General features: G+C 38.6%; 1 protein-coding gene across 4 annotated transcripts; it reads right to left on the reverse strand.

Annotated features, from left to right (window-relative positions):
• Nucleotides 1–27: 27 nt before the first annotated feature.
• On the reverse strand, nt 28–20,735 carry mrtfbb (myocardin related transcription factor Bb). Of its 4 annotated transcripts, none has more exons than XM_087809764.1 (13): nt 20,450–20,735; nt 16,845–16,910; nt 12,931–12,995; nt 12,774–12,849; nt 11,444–11,605; nt 10,055–10,203; nt 9,835–9,966; nt 6,655–6,890; nt 5,156–5,264; nt 4,471–5,085; nt 546–617; nt 421–481; nt 28–358 (listed from the first exon to the last, which is right to left on the reverse strand). In XM_087809764.1, exons 1-13 carry the CDS (start codon nt 20,532–20,534, stop codon nt 39–41), a joined length of 2,148 nt encoding a protein of 715 aa, XP_087665890.1. In that variant the 5' UTR covers nt 20,535–20,735; the 3' UTR covers nt 28–38. The 4 variants fall into 4 exon arrangements, with proteins under 4 accessions (XP_087665890.1, XP_087665889.1, XP_087665888.1 ...); XM_087809763.1 differs by having other exon boundaries at nt 12,940–12,995; nt 20,435–20,735; XM_087809762.1 differs by having other exon boundaries at nt 5,156–5,261; nt 20,435–20,735.
• Nucleotides 20,736–21,115: the final 380 nt, after the last annotated feature.

Below are 21,115 nucleotides of genomic sequence, written 5' to 3' on the forward strand. Positions count from 1 at the left end.
ATAGGAAAAAAGACAGGATAGGAAGTGGCAACATCAAGTCAGAGGAGCTCACAAGAGTCCAGGAAGCTGAGATCCAGCCAGTCCATGTGGTCCACGTGTGCGCCGTGCAGGTTCAGGTCCAGAGTCAAGTCCACCTCCATGGTGGACATGGGAGAGTGCAGGTCCTCCAGCAGCTTCAGAGTCTGTGGTTCCGGGTCCAGGATCGACAACGTCGAGGGGTCAAATCCCGCCGCGGGCTGCTGGCCCACCAGGACCAGGGGCGGGGGCCGAGACAGGACCGTGTTGACGGGCAGGGTGGTGACGCTGGCGGTCACCGGGTCGGGACCGGAGAGGTTCTGTTTGACCAGCGGAGACATCTCTACAGGAACATGCACACATGTTAGAGTCAAAATGAAACGGATGGACTCGATGGTTCTTCACCTCCGCTCTCGATCAGAACGTCAAACAGGTCGTCCATCTCCTGGCTGCTCACTGACGCCCCCTGTGGACAGAACCACCACTTGGTTAGTCAGGATGGAGAATCCAACCATCGACGGAATCTTCACCTGTGATGCTGACAGTAGACGCGTCTGTTTGACGGCGTCTTCGTAGCGAGGAGGATCTCCACACGTGGTCTTCTGCAACCACAGAGAAGATGAAGACGATCTCAGCAACAGCAAGGAAGTTAACACACGCGTGTGTGGGGGGGAGAGGTTTCTACATGCATGACGTATAGGTTTTAACACGTGTGTTTTAGCGGTTAACACATGTGTGTGAGCCTTACATGTGTGTTTGGGAGGTTTCACATGTGCTTGAGACATTACGTGTGCGAGCGATTTTTACATTTTCACATATGTGTGAGACATTTAAATGTACGTTTATGAGGTTCTCATACATGGGTGTGTGGCATTTGTGTGTTTGAGAGATTTTCACACGTGTGTTATATATTTATGTGTGTTTGAGAGATTTTCACACGTGTGTGTTATATATTTGTGTGTTTGAGAGGTTTCCACACGTGTGTGTTATACATTTATGTGTGTTTGAGAGGTTTACACATGTGGGTGTGAGACATTTTTGTGTCTTTTAGAGGTTTACTAATGTGGCTGTGAGACATTTTTGTGTATTTTAGAGGTTGACACATGTGGGTGTGAGGCATTTATGTGTCTGAGAGGTTTTCATATGTGGGTGTGAGACATTAACTGTGTTTGAGAGGTTTCCACACGTGTGTGTTATATATTTATGTGTGTTTGAGAGGTTTTTACACGTGTGTGTTATATATTTATGTGTGTTTGAGAGATTTTCACATGTGTGTGTTATACATTTATGTGTGTTTGAGAGGTTTACACATGTGGGTGTGAGACATTTTTGTGTCTTTTAGAGGTTTACTAATGTGGCTGTGAGACATTTTTGTGTATTTTAGAGGTTGACACATGTGGGTGTGAGGCATTTATGTGTCTGAGAGGTTTTCATATGTGGGTGTGAGACATTAACTGTGTTTGAGAGGTTTCCACATGTTTATACGAGTCTTGTATATGTGTTTCTTTAGAGGTTTTAACGTGTGCTTATGAGCCTTGAATATGTGTTTCTTTAGAGGTTTTCACGTGTGTATATGAGTCTTTAATATATATTTCTTTAGAGGTTTTCTCATTTGTAAGAGTCTTGAATGTATGTTTCTTTAGAGGTTTTCACGTGTGTTTATGAGCCTTGAATATGTGTTTCTTTAGAGGTTTTTACTTGTGTATATTAGCCTTGAATGTGTTTTTTTTTTTAGAGGTTTTCACTTGTGTATATGAGCCTTGAATACATGTTTCTTTAGAGGTTTTCACGTGTGTATATGAGCCTTGAATACAAGTTTCTTTAGAGGTTTTCACGTATATATAAGCCTTAAACACAAGTTTCTTTAGAGGTTTTCACGTGTATAAATGAGTCTTGAATACAAGTTTCTTTAGAGGTTTTTACGTGTATAAATGAGCCTTGAATACAAGTTTCTTTAGAGGTTTTCATGTGTATAAATGAGCCTTGAATACAACTTTCTTTAGAGGTTTTCACGTGGTATGAGCCTTGAAAACAAGTTTCTTTAGAGGTTTTCACATATATATAAGCCTTAAACACAAGTTTCTTTAGAGGTTTTCACGTGTATAAATGAGTCTTGAATACAAGTTTCTTTAGAGGTTTTCACGTGTATAAATGAGCCTTGAATACAAGTTTCTTTAGAGGTTTTCACGTGTATAAATGAGCCTTGAATACAAGTTTCTTTAGAGGTTTTCACGTGTATAAATGAGCCTTGAATACAAGTTTCTTTAGAGGTTTTCACGTGTATAAATGAGCCTTGAATACAAGTTTCTTTAGAGGTTTTCATGTGCATAAATGAGCCTTGAATACAAGTTTCTTTAGAGGTTTTCACATGTATAAATGAGCCTTAAATACAAGTTTCTTTAGAGGTTTTCACGTGTATAAATGAGCCTTGAATACAAGTTTCTTTAGAGGTTTTTACATGTGGTTATGAGCCTTGAATACATGTTTCTTTAGAGGTTTTCACATGTATATAAGCCTTGAACACAAGTTTATTTAGAGGTTTTCCCATGTGTATTCGAGTCTTGAACGTGTGTTTCTTAAGAGGTTTTCACTTGTGTATATGACCCTTAAATACAAGATACTTTAGAGGTTTTCACGTGTGAATATGAGCCTTGAATACAAGTTTCTTTAGAGGTTTTCACGTGTATAAATGAGCCTTGAATGGATATTCATATTCTGAGGCTTGTGTTGAATGACATCACGTCCAGTGTGTCTGGAGTCGACCGGCGAGTGTGAGAACGACGAAGGGAGAGGTTGACGAAGAGCGATGATCACATGGAACCATCGTGAGTGAAGTGCGGACGCAGATATTCGAGGATTTACAGGGAAGAGGATGGGCAGGAAATAAGAGACCACAGTCATTTCAATTAGTTCCCAAAAATGCTGCCAAACACGCACGCTTGTCATGCTGGGAAAAAAACAAAAAACCCGACGAGGCCCAGATTCAACCCGGCAACTTTTCTACCAACACGAGAATAAAAAGATAAAAGGATGAAAGCATCAGCAGAAGTAGAGTTTAAAACACCAGATCAGTCGTGCTTAGATATCTGGACTCTGAAAAGAAAATAAAGCCACCATGAGGTAAGGCTGGGGTTTGCGGTCTGCACTGACCGAACACTGATCCAACTTTCTACAAAGCTTCATTTCATGTGGAAGTTTCTCCTCCGACCGAGGCTGTAATTACTCTGGTCGTACATGGAAGTACATCAACAACCTCAGAGGCAGAAGATATCTTTAATGCTGACTCATCCGCTTTAACCCTACCTTAGAAACGGCTTTAATGCGTCTTTTATGAGGAATAAATACACGTTCGTCACCAAAGTTTATCAGATTTAAATCAATTAGATCTTTAATTGTATTTTAAATTCTCGAGTAACTGGACTTTATTTTCACCATAAAGTGAAAATATTACATTAATTTAATCATTTTAAATATGATTAATTAAATATGGTTTTCTTCCTTTAGTATCACATATCTGTACTGAAATGTGGATTTCTTTATAAAAGATAAAATATATATATATATATATTTTTCATGTTAAAAAAACCTGTTAAGAATATTATTATGAGTTATATTAAATGAATAATGTTGATGTTGGTAATTGACACAATCTTTCTCTTTTCTGTATAATATATTTTACATCTTATTATATAACATAATTATTACAAATTATTTTTATTATTAAAAAAAAGTCGTATATCTTATTATTAACTTTAAAAAGTTAGTTTACACCGGCTAAATAATTGATGGGTTTTTTAAATTATTCGACAAATATATTGAAAAGTAAAAAAAATATTTTAATCTTGAGGATAAAACTTAAAATTTAAAAAGTTTTTATGACGATTAAAAAAAAACTAAAACCTAAATATGTTCATTTAATATCACATATTTGTACTTACATTTTGAGTATTTAAATAAAATTTCTTGATTCATTTAAAAAAAATTGAATAAAATCACACAGATTAAAATCAATTATTTATAGAATATTAAGATACTGGTATATCAATTAATTTAATGATTTTTTAATACACTTAAGCTTATCTTTACTTTTTAAACGTCCTTCTGGATTTCAACCATTTTCTCTCTCGATGACGAAGCTTCATGAAGCCTCATCACAATTTTCACAGCCACTAGATGTCGCCGTCTGCTCCTGATCTACCGCACCGCTATTAAATATCAATAATCTCTGTTCAAGGGAGGGCGCCCCCTACTGAGCTCTGCAGAACATGCCGCTGCATCATGAAGCTTCACAGACACACTATGATAGACTCCAGTGTAACATCAGAGCGTAAAGGAACTGGTGTGGTTTCTGTGTTCGCTGCACATCTGTGGAAGCGATCAGCGATCCTACTCTTATGCGATCTCAGCTTCATGACCTCAGCTTCCTGTTGGCAGCGACGACAGATGTTTTCTTACTTCTGCGTTCTCTGGCCGCGGGGCCGTGGATGCGGGTCCGGAACCAGAACCCGAGCTCGCTTCGGGCTTCCGGACCGCCCGCCGACCGACCCGGTTCGACGGAATCATCCGATCCGGCGGTTCTTGCTTCACCGTCACCGGCGGGGTCTGGAGAGCGGCCTCGCAGCTGGATCGGATCCGTTCCTCGTCCTTGACCCTCCGGGGAGGAGGAGGGCTCGCCGCCCGGGGCGACTCCCCCTGCTGGTTCCTCTTCTCCAGCTCCAGCTGCAGCTTCAGCTCCTCCACCAGCTTCTGCTCTCGCTCCAGCCTCCTCTTCAGCTCCTCGATCTGCTGCTCCTTCTCGTGCAGGCGTCGGTCCTTCGCCCGGGACCCCTCTGGACGCTGGTCCTGAGGCGGTCCGGGGGAACCGGTTGGACTCTCGTCCTCTATGAACAGGCCGGAGACCCTGGTGGCGACGGGGGACACGGGCGGCGTCAACCTCTCCGACTGAGACCCTGTGGCGCTGATCCTGATGCCCGTGTTCTCCTGGTAGAGCTTCAGACGCTCGATCAACTCCGTCTTGGTCCCGGACACCGGCAGGGATCTCAGCTTCAGCTCCGTCTTCAGCTCCGCCACCTGCCAGGACCACAGAGAGTCAGGTGGTCTTCAGCCCCGTCTTCTTCTTCTTCTTCGACGCCGACCTCACCTTCATGTCGTCGACGTTCGCCGGGAGATGGTCGGGTTTGCCGGCGGGAGGCGGACTTCCTGTGAGATGGTTGCCGGAGCAGCTGGACTGTAACTCACTCGTGGGTCTGCTGGGGTGAGACAGGAAGGAGAAAAGGGAGGACAAGATGAGAGAGGTCAAGGGTTAGAGTTAATCATGAGTCAGCAGTTTATCCTTCACGACGAACAGGAAGTTCTGCATATTTGCGATGAAAACCTTCATGATATAGAGAAATAATACATTTTTCTTTCTTTAACATCATCCATATTTACCAAATAAAGATTTCTATTTTTTTTTATATATTCATGCTATATTCAAATTATTTTTTGATGTTAAAAACATGTTAAGAACCATTTTTACTGCTGTTTTAGTTCAAACTAAATCATCAAATATATGTTAGATTATTGTTGTTTTCAATTAGATGTATAATCAATTTAATAATTTCAGATTCCACTCGGGTAACTAGATTAGATATTATATATATATATATATATATATTTATTTTACCCAAAGGTTATGACATCACTTTTATTGATTAATATATACATTTATTTGAAATATGTGGTTCATGATATATATATTTTATATTAATTTATTATTTATGATACATCAACATGATTTGTTATAATAAAACCCCTTTTTACTACCGTTTTGGCAGAAATTATTTAAATTCTAATACATATTAAATTTACATTGTTATCAATTATATATATGATCAATATAATAATGGACATTTTTTAAATAAAATTGTATTTTCTGCTTGAATAACTATATTAGAAATAAACTTTATTTTCACCGTAAAGTAACTGAATCAAATGAATGTTACTATTTGAACATTAATATGTTGATGTAATTATTTATTTATATATTTAAAATCCCTTATTAGTCCCTTGTCTTCCTTAAGTATCATATATCCTTAAAAAAAGATCTTATTTTTACACATGAGCATCTAAGAATGTTGAATAATTTAGATTTTATATAAATTATTGATAGAAGATCAACATGTTGACACATTGGTGAATCAATTTTTTTTTCATCAGGTATGTATTAGATCTTTATTACATTACATTAGATATATATCACAATTTTTCAATTCTATTTCAATTCTTACTGAAAAGACCTACTAATTTAATTTATTAGATTCGATTTTTTAGTTAATATTAGATTAATAAAAGAATTACTTTATTTCACCCTTGTGTAGATTAATTATGATGATTATTTGAAAAATGTTGCTCATAATGTTGAACTTTTCCTACTTTATTAAAACATATTTAAACTAAAATTTATAGAAATTAACAATTCAGTTTGTGTTGACTGTTCTTAATTAAATTTTAAAGATCATTGAATAAAAAGGATTTTAATCTAGATTATTATTAAAATACTAAGATACAATAAATCAAATTTTTGTCCTACTTTTAAAATTGTGGGATGAACAGCAGACGTTACTCAACAACAACAACAGGGTCCAGTGGGAGGAGTACCTGGGTCCGGTCTGGAAGCTGTACTGCTGCTGATGCTGGTTGAGGATCTGAAGCTGCAGGAACTGCTGCTGCTGCGTCAGCAGACGAGCGTACGCCGAGTCCATCTGCACCGTGTTCAGCTCTTGCTTCTGGTCCGGCGGGATGTACTGATGGTACTTCAGCTTCTTGATCCTCGGCTTCGCATCTTTGCCCTTTTTGCTGCGACTTTTGTCGCCGGGGGATTTCAACAGCGTTTGCTGAGGAGGAAGAAAAACATTCTCTTCAGAACAGAAATCTATTACAAAGACTTGACAATCTTTGAATAAAAGATGATTAAAAATCTAATGATTTTCAACCAAAAAACAACATGAAGCAGAGTTAGAAGAGTCAGAGTTAAAGATGCTCAGCTGGGTAGGAAGTGGAAGTTTACATCCGAGCGACAGATCATGTAAACGTTTGGAGGAAAAGTCAGGGAGACAAACGATATGTTTAAGATGAAAAGGTAAAGAGAGAGACGACCAATCAGCTTCATTCAGGAAATACAAGATTATGGAAGTAGAATAAGAACAAAAAAATAACCTAAAAGAAACAAAAATAATTACAACAAAAAAACGAAATCCATAAAAACAGGAAGAGCAAGAAGAACATCAAGAAAAAGTAACAACAAAATAAAATCAACAAGAAGAACAAAGAGAAAAAAATACAAATAACATAAATGGGAGCAAAAACAATTAAAAAATAAGAACAAGAAAACCCCCAATAAAAACAAGACCAAGAGCAACAAGATGAACAAAAAGAATAAAGACAAAAAGCAGATCTAAAATAAGAACAAGAAGAACAAAAAAAGAAGAATTAAAAAACAAGGAGAACAAAAAGAATAAAAACAACAAGAACAAAAATAAGAACAAAAAAACAAGACCAAGAGCAACAAGATGGACTAAAAGAATAAAGACAACAAGAAGAGCAATAAAAATAAGAACAAGAAGAACAAAAATACATTAAAAAAGAATAAAACCAAAAATAAGAATGAAAAAACAAGGAGAAACCAAAAGAATAAAAACAACAAGCAGATCAAAAATAAGAACAAGATGACCAAAAAATATATATAAAAAAAAAAAGAAAAAAAGAGAGAACAAAAAGAATAAAAACAACAAGAAAAAATAAATAAATAAATAAATAAGACCAAGAGCATTGGTAAGAATTAAAAAACATGGAGAACAAAAAGAAAACAAACAACAAGAACAAGAAAAATAATAACAATAGAAAGAATAAAAACAACAAGAACAAAAATAAGCACAAGTATAAGTACAACAGCTGAAAAACAAGAAGGAAAACAGGAATAATTAAAAGAATAAAAAAAAAGAGGAATAATAATTTAAATCTGTGTTTACTATGAGAAACATGTCTGTGTGTTTCTACTGTAAATACAACTTGAGATGTCGTTGGGTATCGAGTCGATCCACTCCAAAAAAAGAAGAAATAATTTGTATCTTCTGTGCTGCACGAGTTAAAGAGGCAACACGTCCTCAAGTCTATGTGTCAATCAAACTTTGACCCGACACTTGACGACTGAACATCGACGAACATAAATATAGTCGTGTCAACATCTCCGTGTAATAAACAACGAGCAACATCTGGACACGACACAGCTGTCTCTAGACCCGGGTCACTGTCCAAGATCTTCAAATGATCCACGAGTTCTGCTTGACAAACGTTGTATTGATGCTAATTTTCTTGCTGGAAAACACATCAGATACACTTTTATAAAAACATGTCGTTCCCTGTCAGTGGAGTCGGAAAAGCCGGAGAGGAAAACTGGAAAAGCATCTCCGTGAAATTCTTCAGAAATCCGACTTGTTTTTCCGAGTCCAACTTTATTCGATTGGATTGCACGAGCTTCATCGCTGAGATTATTTCGGGGGTAACCGGAGACGTATCTTGGCATCTCGGTTGATTACGGCGTTGACTTGTGTTCAACACACACATACATATTTAGGCCACTTTTGAGGACATCGGACACAACACCACCTGCGTGTGTGTAGTTGTGTGTAATGGTTAATTCAATTCAATTCAATTTTATTTAAAGTGTCTTATCATAACAAAGTTATCTCAAGACACTATACAGTTGAAATAAGACTACAGTTGATTAAGGAAAAATAGATCCCAGCAATTCAACAAAGAGCAAGAAACAAAACACTGTACAGTGAGCTGTGCAGTGAGCAATGGCGAGGAAAAACTTCCTTTTAGAAGGCAGAAACCTCGAGCGGAACCCGACTCATTGTTGATGGCCTGCCGCTTTGACCGGCTGGGAGGAAGGATGGGGGGGGTAGACAGATGGATAAGGAGAGGAGTGAGGGAGGATATAGTGAGAGAAAAGAGGAGAGTGTAGGAGGGTCCATGGGGGTGCTGGAGAGAACTCGGGATCTGATGACGGTTACGACTCAGAGCAGCTGAAACTTTCACTAGATGTATAAAAATGTTATGATTAAAATAATGAAAGCTTCTATTTCCAAAATATGTTTTTTTTTTACCTTGACTTCTGGGAAACCGAATTTGTAAGTATTAGTAGTATGTCTTTAAAACCAGACTACAATGATCAAATGTTGTAGTGTGAGTATAAAGTGAATTCTGGAACTCCTGTTGTGTTATCAGTTTTATCTTGATCTTTAAAGTATATACTTTATTGAATATTGTTTTGTTTGTTTAAGCGCTTTGTGACCCTGGTCTAGAAAAGCGCTATACAAATAAAAATTACTTACTTACTTATACACTCATAGTATAAATCATTATCTATTATGGATTTATCTTGTCTTATCATAAAGAACATCTTTGTCGTATCCATCGATGACACACTTTTGTCACAAATTATAGCCACGTTGGGGACATTGTGGGGTGTAGTACCTCACACTAACGCTAGAGGCAAAGTTCAACATCATACACTTACTATTCAAATCTATAAAAATGATTTTTAGATGTTGGTTCATGAACAAAACGGTGACAATTGGAAATGTTCTATCGGAAGTGTATTCTGAAAAATGTCCTCAATGTTGTGTTAAGTAAACACACACACCCACACACACATGGACAGACACGTGTAGGTCAGAGGTCAGCGCCATGTTTTTGCACAAAAGTAAACTCTGGATTTCATCCCGGTCTTATGAAAACACACATTATCAGTTTCGTCCGACTTCAAAGTCTGACCTTAATCAGAACCGGTCCTGTTGCGATGGCGCTGGCGACCGCGGCCGCCGGAGGAGGCGCATTTGTTTGTGGGTTGATCTGCTCCTCGCCGCTGGAAACAAGATCGCTGGAGTCGGACGTGGCCTTTGAACTCTAGAGCACAGACGAAAGTGATATTTTGTAAGGGGGGTGAGAGGGGGTTTTGCATAAACCGATTGAATTTTTTTTGCTTAGTAATCACCTTCAAGGAGGCGTCTTCGGCGGCTTCGCTCGCCGCTGAGTCGGCGCCTGGCGAGCCTTGATTTGCAGTGTGTTCTGGAGACGATCCGTCGCTGCTGTCGTCGTTGAAGCTGTAAACATCCGGGTCTCTCTGCGGTCGGCTGCCGCCACCTAGCAAAAGATGTGACGGATTAACAACACCAGTGAAGTGCTCCGTGGGTCACATCTGTCTCACCATAGAACAACAAGAAAAAGACACTGAGGCGGATCATACCTCTGCCAAGGACTTGTTTTTTAAAACAAAATCTTGATGATGGAACAAAGTTCTGTTAATCTAAAGGAAGGTTTTAAAAGTTTGATATTTGCCTTAAACTCGCTTTGGTGAGTCCATTAAAAAGAAACAAGTAACAAATTACTTTCCAAAACAACGAAAACACATCGATTAACAATACAATTTTCCGATACAATAAATATCACGATACGATGTATTGGTGTCGCAGAATTTACAGACCACATGACTCTTGACGAAGTCGTAACTGCTTTCATTTGTTTTTAAAACCAAAATATTTCCAAGCATCAGCTTTAAAATCGACTGTATCCTCTCGTCCTCAGTCATGGACGGCTGCCATCTAGCGGCCGGAAGCTTAATTGCGACGCAAAAACGAACAAACGCCGCTAACATTTGCATGTTAATTGTAAACAGTAAAATCAATTCAGTAACGCGGAAACAATATTGCAATATTTAAGTGTATGTGTAAATTACCACATTTTAATAACTTTCCTAAATCCGAAAAAGAACTACAGAACGCCACCATTTTGGAATCATCCACTTCCTGTTCCAATCCACTCATTTCCTTAAGTTTAACTGAAATACATTTTGGGGAATTCCTTTGCCAACATAACCTCCTTGGGGGAGGTAATAATATGGTACATGGCAATCCAGGATAGACTGACGGAGCTTCATGAAGCCTTATTAAAAGTGACCACTAGATGGCGATCTCTGCTCTATAATACATCCCTTTGTACAGCGATCATAGTCAAACCTTTTGAAGCTGTCGGCGCCACCTACTGAGCTAGAAAATACTGCTGCCACATCCCTAACCACGGGTGAGATAAATGCTTATATTGCAGTTCATCCTCAAATGTACTGCATTTTCACACAGTAAAAGTAATTAAAAAATGAGGTTAAAATCTAACGTGTCCTTATTTCTGCCGACGATAGATTGAGCTGCTCAAGTTATTGAGTCAACAGTGAGGTCGGGTGAACAGTACACGTGATGTAATGTTTAAATTCAGAGATTAAAAGACAACACTGATGACTTTAATATAAACCTGATATCGTCACAGTGTCTCAAGTGTGTGTAAAAAAAATGACATCATGGATGTTTCCAGACTATCTATTCATATCTACCGTCACTTTTCTCCTGGAGGGCAGGATCCACGGGCAGGATGTTCTTCTCCACCAGCTCCATGGGACCGGGCCTCTGAGCGATCTTCTCGTTGAGATCATCGGCCAGTCTGGCTCTCTTCAGCCTCAACCGCGTGGCCTGCAGCGTCGCCTCGGCCTGAGTCTCTGAAGAGAAACAAAACACATGTCGGATCTTAAGATGGTCGTCATCCGTCAAAAGAGCGGCGGTCAGGAGTGACTCACAGCGAAACTCAGTCTCAGATCTCCACCAGAAACACATTCGTAAGGAAGTAAGTAAGTATTTTTTATTTGTGTTCCGACAATTTTAAAAGTGGGACAAAAATTCTACTTATTGTATCTTAGTATTTTCTAGATTAAAATCCATTTTTATTCAACGATCTTTTAAATGAAATTAAGAACAGTCAACAAAAACTGAATTGCTAAGTTCAAAAAATTTGAGTTTCAATATGTTTTAATAAAGTAGGAAAGGGTTTGAGCAACATTTTTCAATAACCATCATTATAATTAATCTACACAAGGGGAAAATAAAGCAAATTATTTGATTAATCTAAAAATAAAATGTGATACTAAAGGAAGACAATAATTACAGCATTAATGTTCAAATAGTAAGATTCATTTGATTCAGTTATTTTACGGTGAAAATAAAGTTTAATTCTAATATAGTTATCCAAGCGGAAACTATATTTAAATAAAGAATTACTTAAAAAATCTAACATTATTATATTGATGATATATATAATTGATAACAAATCATAGTAAGTAAGTAAGTAAGTAATTTTTATTTATATAGCGCTTTTCCAGACCAGGGTCACAAAGCGCTTAAACAATCAAAACAATATTCAATAAAGTATATACTTCAAAGGTCAAGATAAAACTGATAACACAACAGGAGTTCCAGAAAATCAAGGAAAAGCCTGAATAAATAAGAACATCTTAAGATGTTTCTTAAAGGAGTCAGTAGATCCATCAAACACAAAGAGAGAGGAAGATCGTTCCAAAGCTTAGGAGCAACAGCCTGGAAGGATTTCTCTCCTCTGGTCCTGAACCGTGTTCAGGAACCATCAGTAGATTCTGATCCACAGACCTCAGAGCCCGAGCTGGGGTGTAAGGCTGGATCAGATCAGTGATGTAAGGAGGAGTCTGACCATGAATAGATCTGAAAGTAAGAACCAGAATTTAAAAGTTGATCCTGAAAGAAACTGGAAGCCAGTGAAGAGTTTTAAGGATCAGGAGAAATGTGAGTTCTTCTACTAGAGCGGCTCAGAATCTGCTGTAACGTCTCTAACAACAAGAGACCCAAGAGAAGGGATACCTTGGAGGATGTGCATGCGCACCAGCTCGGAGCGCTCGGGTCGGCTGCAGAGTTTGTGCTTCAGGAAGTTTCCAGTCTGTTGGAAGAACGACAAGAGTTTTTAACTCCCGGGATTATCGGCGAGGAATGATGAGCAGCGGCGTTGACGAATAATTACATCTCGTACTCGGGCTCTTTCCAGGCTGCGGATCTGCTGGTGGAAGGCGACGGGTGTCTTCAGAGCTGCGGGGAAAGTTAAAAAAAGACATTGTTGTTTATCAGTTACGTTCAGAGGGGACGATGTTTCAAGAAACACCCTCTTAATATGTCTACGGATAGTAGCGGTGATGTGTGAGGCTTTTGATACCAGGCCAGGAAAAAACATAACGTCTCTATTGTTTTGAAAAGGTGTTTTATTTTGAATCTTTTGTCATTTATTTCTCTGATGTTTAATTATCTTGTGACTCTTGACAAGTTCAGAATATTATTTTTTTCCAAGACTTTTATTTCCCGGTGTTGTAAACACAAAACAGAATTTTTTTTTATCCATAAATTATAAAACATGTAATAATATGAATGATAGATTATTAAAATACAAAACATTATAATAAAATAAGAGAAATGACCAAAAATTGGGTCAGAATATGGTCGAGTTAACAAAAAATAAACTAGCAAAAATAAACAAAAAACTCTATATGGCACGCTGAGTCAGCATTATTTTTTTCACTAGTTGTCTTTTGTTGCTTTTGAACACAGCACTGTGAAATAAATGTTAAATGTTAAATTTCCATGATAAAAAAACAGCAGTATCAACCAGAGGGAAAGAGATCCAGGGACGAAATTTTGTGATGTGTTGAAACACGTCCTTTGAACTTTTAGAGATTGCAGAACGGACAAAACTTCATCAAAACGACAAAAATACTGTTGACGTTTTGAAATATAAAAGTAGATTTTCGTAAAAAGTAAAGCACTTTCTCATCCACCAACTCATTTTGAAGTAGGATAAGTATGATTTCTTTCCCCGAAACACTTAATTAAATTAAATCTTTCTTCACACCTCGATAACCACCGGTTCAACAAACGCAGGAGACTAAAAAAGAAAACAGTGTTATCATTTTAACTTTGAACCAATCAATCATGATGTAATAGTAAAGTATATAAGTTGGACTTGTATTGTTTTCAGGGACTTTTGGAAGCTTGAGGTCTGAAGATCACCTACCCTTCCTTTAACAAATCCCAAGTTAATGCCATGGTGAGCAGAAATATTGTCACATTTATTTATAATTAACAACCATAGAGCAACATCCCAGAATAATTAAGATAACAGAAGCCGTCACACGTGTTGGTCGGGACATGTGGGGTGACTGACCTCCTCCAGTGACGTGGCTGCTGACTCAGCAAGAGCCAGACAGAGGAGACTGTTCTTCCCATTTCACTGTGATCAGTCACATTGTTTAAAAGAAAACACACTGATTCATGAAGGTCAGTGAGCCGCTGTAAAAATACAGTCAGGAAGTAATATTGAACATGTGTTCTATGAACGCTATTAATAAAGTCTTTGATGTTCACTCGTCACTGTTCATTGTCATGAAAAGTAATAAAGTTAATCTATAACATGGAAGGAAGCCAGACAAAAAAACATGTTAGTAAGGTATAATTATCGGTATAGTGTTATTTCATCCAAAGAATCGTCTAAAAACTATTCAGGAAATTACTTAGCACCACAAAGAGTTGTCCTTTTTGACGTTTAAGAATGCTTCATAATTACATTTTAAGGGGAATTTGAGGGTTAAAAAACGTATTGACTTTGTTTTCTGTGCGTCGTTTTGTTTCTTTTCATTTCACATGTATTCATATATTTTTGCCTGGTGTTCCTCCACCCACCACAGACATGTGGTGTTTGACAGCTGATAAGTGAAATGTTTCCAATGTTTTCAAACCAAAATCCCATTTATCGTGTCCAAATCCTCCAAGTAAAATGATAGATGAGGTAGCGAATGCAATTTTGGGGGGTGGAATAATATTTTTTACCAAAACATTTTCAAAGCTTTCACAGTTTTGCATTGCACTGATTAAAAGTCAAGGAGGCAGCAGCGAGGAAGCATAAGCCTTGTTTTCTTACATTTATTTGCTTATTTATACAAACAAACTACATATTTTGACATTAAAAAACCTGTATCCAAAGATTTTCAATTGTTTTCAATAGATATAACTATGATATAGTTATGCTTTTTGCCATTAAATGTTGTCATTTCAGGCTTTCAGTTACTTCATCTTGTACATTTAACGTAAGAGACAGAGTTTGTGTGTTTCTTTCCCCTTCTTGTGTTTAACTCTTGTGACAGACACACTGTTTACATTTTGCAAATGCGGACAAATATTCGTGAGTAGCTGTTGCATTGGAAAAACACTGTTGGCAGATCTTTCATTTTTTCTTGTTCTAGATGGGAGGGATGATGAGTAACGTAGAAAAAAAGTACTTTCTTTCACAACACAAGAAGAAAATATTTTAATGAGACCAGTGTCACTAACCTCAGATGAGTACACAACTCATTAGGGTATTTACAGTATTGTGGGGGCAACAAATTTTGAGCGTTTCTTAAATCGATCTTGGATCTTTATTATACTCATAAGGATGTGTCTGTGTGTAAAAAAAACTTTGTTCATGAAAATATTTAGTACAAAATATGCTTCAACTGCGCCCACTGAAATATTTTTTCTTGGGATGAAATCTTATTCCACGCCCACTCTGCTGTGATTGGTCAAGCATCATAGGTTGGTCACTGTGCGTCATCAATCCTGGGAGCCTACTCCTCCAAAGGACTTGGACTCTCATTCGCCGAGTTTTCAAATGGGGGGAAACCTTTATAAAGTAATAATTTCAAGATGCAGTCCCTCGGCATGACATGTTTTAGAGAGGAAGACATTTGAAACATGTGAGGAATTCAGGTAAATTGGGAACTGTTCTCAGTATGAAGAAAAACACTTAAAGGTTAGAAGGTTCAGAGTAGACTGTACCTTCTGAGGAGGCTTCGATCATTTAACATCTGCAAGAAGCTCCTCTGCATGTTCTACCAGTCTGTGGTGGCTAGTGTTCTATGCTGTGGTGTGTTGGGGTGGAAATGTGTCCGGGAGGAGTGTCAACAGGTTGGACAGGTTGATCAGGAGGGTTAGGGTTAATGAAGCTGGACTCACTGGTGACAGTTGCTGAGAGGAGATCATTGAACAAACTACTGTCCATCATGGATGATGACAGTCATCCTCTGAACACTGTCATCAGTGAGCAGAGAAGCAGATGGAGCACAGATGCTTCTTCCCATGATGCAACACTAATAGACTCAGGGACTCATTCATCCCTCGGGCTATTAAATTGTACAATTCTGAGTTCGGGGGCAGGAGTGGAGTGAAAGTATCTGGATGTTCTGTTCTATGTTAGTCTTTGTATCCTTTGTCTTTGTTGTTTTTCTTTGACCTATGTTCTTTGTCTTTATCTCTAGACTTAGATTGTGTCATCTTGTTCTTCCTCTTTATGTTCTTCTTCTTATTTTATTTTTTATGTATTATTTTTTATTGTTTATGAAAAACTGCTGGCTATTGGTAAAAAAAACAATTTCCCGAAGGAGACCTCCTGAGGGATCAATAAAGTTTCACCTTACCTTACCTTACCTTATAAAACACTTATATACTGTAAATAAAAAACTACCCTTTATCGTGTCCAATTATGCCAAACAAAACCGTCAACAATAACACTGAACCGAGGGCGTGACCGCTGCATGTTCAACACAATCTTAGCTGAAATTCACCCAAAAGCTTAAAGACAAAGAGTAAGTTTAATTAAGACATTTAAACAATTATTTTGAAATGTCACTTCCTCCATTAAACCAAAACTTAAGCTCACACAAGTTAAACATTACTATGGGAAAAAAAACAAACAGGTTCTTACTGCCTTTAATTCTCGCAAATACCTAAATCATGCAATGATGCAGCTCCTCAGGTCAACTCAGGTGATGCCTTTTTAATTCCCCCCGAAGAAGTGTAAATGAGGAACAGACCTGTGGCCGGGTGTTGTTTTTTCATGAATGAAAGACTCACGTGGCATGATGCCCTGCTCGGCGAGCTGCTCCCGAGTCCTCCTCTGTTGCAGGCAGAGCTGCAAGACTGTGAGAGCAGAGACGCTGAGGTCAGAGTTAGACGTTTAAACGAACCCCTCTGGGACGCACAACAAACATTTCACAACTTCTTTTGAATAAAGCCAAGAAAAAAAAAAAAAACCCCAATGACATTCTTCCGACTGATCAACTGTTCACATTGTAGTTATTTTAAATCCAGAGTTATGAGTCAAAAACGACTCGCTAACAGAGGGATTAATGTTGGATTAACGTCGGAGCCACGTTCGGAATAAACGAGCAAAAAGCTGGAGGTGGTCATAGCATCGCGTCGGGGGGGGATCAGTGACTCAGTGTCGATCTCATAAATTGTTTTAAGAAAAGTCCTGCTGCACCGAGGGCCGTAGATACTAATCAGCCAAACATTAAACACATGACTGTGTTCCAGCAGGGGGTTGTTGAGTCTCGCCGAGCCGGACCCCGGACCCTCTGTGAGGAACTTAGCCGTTAATTTCCAATCAATATAAACTGTAGGACGACCCCGGTTTAAATATTTACAAACCGACGAGCTTGTTATTTCAGTGGAATAACACCCTGCTGACAGAAGTGAAAACAGGTGCTCCAAGGAGAAAAGTGGGTTTTTCGGGGGTACATTTTAGGGGGTTTCATCTTGATGACAACAATTTCGCACACAAACACACACAAGTCGGACCCGCGGGACTCTCCAGGGACGGGCCCTGCATCCGAGCCGGCCCCTCTTCTGAGTCACCCGGAGCAAAAATAAACCGGGCAGCTGTGAGAACAAGGCCTGGGAACCATGAAATCAAGAGGTGGTTAAGGGGGTGGGAGCTCCCGTCGAACGTCGGGCTCATGGGCGAGGGGGAATGTTGGAGCGACGGGGACGAAAAGGGGTGGGATTCCACGCTCGCAAGTGGCCCGAGCAAGTCCGTGGCAGAGGAACACAGCAGTGGCTCCTGTGTTTCCTATAACAAAACCAGCGAGAGCTTTTTTTTTTTGCTTCTGCCGCTCCCGAGTTATGAGTTTATATAACTGCATATCAATAACATTCAATTTGATTTCCAACAATTACATTTGCCAATGCCAGGGTACAAGAGAAGCCTGAGGGTCCGTCTGGCGGTTTGACAGAATGAATCCTGGATAAACTTCTTCCAGCACAACCATCAGAGCCCAAGAAAAAAGAGAGAGAGAGAACCACTGAAATCCTTGTCTGCTGATGTAATCTCTAATCTTTCGACCCATGTCGCTCTCAGAAGATCTTCCCAGCTACAGTCTCGTATTATTGACTCGCTCGAAATCAAAACACTGCGGGATTTGTACGACCCAGACAAATTTAAAAAACTCAGTGCAGGGGCAGGAGGTCACGCGGGGTCATGTGGACTTCACAAGGTAAGACAGTGGACCTCCAGTGAGGGCCGACGTGTTCGCTGATGCGCAAAAGTTCCGTCAAGCACCAGAACATTTGAAGGAAAACTTTAGTTGAGAGAGTATTTTTGAAGTGTCAAAATCTAGCCCATCATCATCTATTCTTAAGTGGACCAGCAAGAGCTTTCATTAGATTTATTGGTCAGGTGACTTCACAAGTCTCTGTCATTTAGTTTATCCGAAAAATTCAAGTCCACACAATCAAAAGTTATCCTTGTCCTTGCATGTCTCTTTTGTTTACTTTAAGGTGTCAAACTCAGGCCTGGGGGCCAAATCTGACCAAACTTTCTTTGGCCAACAACAACTTTTGAATACTAGTTTTACTCTAAACTAGAGACCAGACCAGAAAAATGATTTGAAATTTCGATAGTTGAAATAGGAAATAATGGGACATTCTGCTCGTATTTGAATCTTAATATTGTTTGGCCGGTGATTAATTTTAAGTCAAAAATGTTTTCCCCTTGTTAGATGGAGTTTTACATCCCTACTTATATGAGAAATGTTTTTCTGTGTCTGTCTAACAAAATAACTCAAAAACGGATGAAAAAATGTAAACGAATATTTCAGAAAATGTTAAAAATGGGACAAGAAACCAATTATATTAAGTGACGTTCTGAGATTTAGAAAGGTTTGCAGTTTTTCCGAGCTTAATGCTGTCAAAGATATTAGAAAATGCCAAAAAGTTTATATAGTTTTAAGGAAAAAACAATGTTGGTGGAAATGAGCAGCTTGGCAGAGGTCTGCGCTCTTTTAAGTGCTTTTATAAATTGCATTAATACTAAAGAACGCTCCAAGTCTACTTCTTCATTCTAAAACACTCTAGCAGAGGATTCTACATGATGACGTAACTAACTTCCTTTAAAAACAAAAACAAAACATGCCTAAAGAAAGTGAGCAAGAGAGAGAAGAGAAGAGGTTCAGGGATTTGAAATTGACAAAACAAGATCACTTCTCATGCAAGACCTATAAAGATTTTGACAGAGAGTTTCTTTAGATACTTGGTGTATGTTTATTTATAAAGAAAATAATAGTATCTCTTGTGTTTAGAGAGAAGGCACCCAGAGGTGTGTTGTGCTCTAATGTATCCTTCAAAAATTAAAAGGTTCACCCAGTGACTATGACTGTTTCAATCTTGAGCTTGTTTGGCATTAAATTAAGCTATTCATATATACAATTATGAAGACAAAACGTTGTTAGTTACGGAACAATAAGGTTGTAGATAAACTACATCCACATTCATTTATTCGTTGTCAGGGTTTGAGAGCCAAACTTGACCTGCTCTGACATGTGCACTTGGATTAGATCACAACTATACAATGAAAAAGTAAGTAAGTAAGTAAGTAATATGTATTTATAGAGCGCTTTTCCAGACCAGGGTCACTAAGCGCTTTAACAATCAAAACAATATTCAATAAAGTATATACTTTAAAGATCAAGATAAAACTGATAACACAACAGGAGTTCCAGAAAATCAAGGAAAAGCCTGAACAAATAGAAACGTCTTAAGATGTTTCTTAAAAGGAGTCACTAGACTGTAAAAAGTATATAAATCCAACTTTTCTAATCCAAAATTGTCCCACTTATCTTCAAAAAGGAGCATCAGGTGGTTTGGAAAGTTATACAAAAATACTAGAAATAAATATATACAGACAGAACTTTTTTTTTTTTTTTTAAAAAACACAAACTTGGACTTCACTTTGTTAAAAAACATCAGACACAAAGACCTCTCTCCTGTCTATGGAAAATTAAATCCAACTAATTGCAGGCACGTTTTTTTTTGGGAGTATGGAAAGAACAAAATGGTCCCGATGGGGATTGAACATCAAGACTCATTTTTAAGTATTTGCTGTCAATACAACTTGGAGCAAAATAGAAATCCAATCGTGACCATATTGGTCAGACCGCTTATGATTCTTCAGCCTCACGTGACGTCAGCGTTTGTTTTGTCAGAGCGACTGTACACGAGAATCTGCTGAGTGAAGGATGCTGGACGTGAGTCAGGGTGATGCTGCCCGGTCATTTCCTGCTGGTGCTGACTTGGTCACAATAGTACCCCCCACCCCCCCTGCCACTCATCACCCAAACTTCTAAAACCCCATCATAAGCAGGTCTAAACAATAAGAAAAAAAGCACCTGATTTGAATTTACCCCTGCAGATGGAAGGGGTCTCCACATCAAGACAGGCCATGGAGGGCAGCGCTGGTTTACTTGGGGGCCAGGTCTGGAGTCCCATGGAGCGGTGATGCCGGTGGGAAGCGAGAGAAGATCCGGCTTCTTAGCGTAAGGACAGCTGGCAGGAGGACCCTCCTCTCTGGTGTGGAGGGGAAAAAAAGCGTCTGTGAGTTTCATGTGTGTGAGCGTCGAGGCCGACGTCAGGAGGAGGGAACACGACTCTGTGCATGTTAACCCTCGCTGGGTCACTCCCAACAAAAAAAACTCATAAAGGAATTCGATTCCAGCAGATTATATTTATTAATTAAAGCAAAAAAACAAGCGATGGGAACATAATATGTGACAGAACTATTTGTTTTCTATAGAAAACGTGTTTACAGGGATTTTAAAACAACAGAGCCCCTCGAGACAGGAAACATATCTAGTTATCAGTGATTAATATGTTTTCTTTACATTCAGATATGTTGTTTTATTCATGGAGGGAGGACTTCGGTCCGTCCAAAGTCTCTTAAACGTCAGAACATTGCCAAATGTTATCAAATGATAATAAAAATCAGGATGTAAATATTTAATGTTCATTTGAGATCAGATTCATGAGCCAAGATTAGCTTAAAATGTTAAGCAGACGCGTGTTTTGGCAGA

This window comes from Callionymus lyra, chromosome 15, assembly GCF_982586985.1.
Source record: "Callionymus lyra chromosome 15, fCalLyr1.hap1.1, whole genome shotgun sequence".
Lineage (NCBI taxonomy): Eukaryota > Metazoa > Chordata > Actinopteri > Syngnathiformes > Callionymidae > Callionymus > Callionymus lyra.

What these genes read in the sequence shown, in the direction of transcription:
- mrtfbb (XM_087809761.1), bottom strand. Translation starts at nt 20,534, where the DNA reads ATGGGACTCCAGACCTGGCCCCCAAGTAAACCAGCGCTGCCCTCCATG. An exon ending in GCGCATGCACATCCTCCAAG is followed by an intron (nt 11,606 to 12,773) that starts GTATCCCTTCTC and finishes GTTTCTCTTCAG; the next exon opens with AGACTCAGGCCGAGGCGACG. An exon ending in CGTTCTGATCGAGAGCGGAG is followed by an intron (nt 359 to 420) that starts GTGAAGAACCAT and finishes ATGTTCCTGTAG; the next exon opens with AGATGTCTCCGCTGGTCAAA.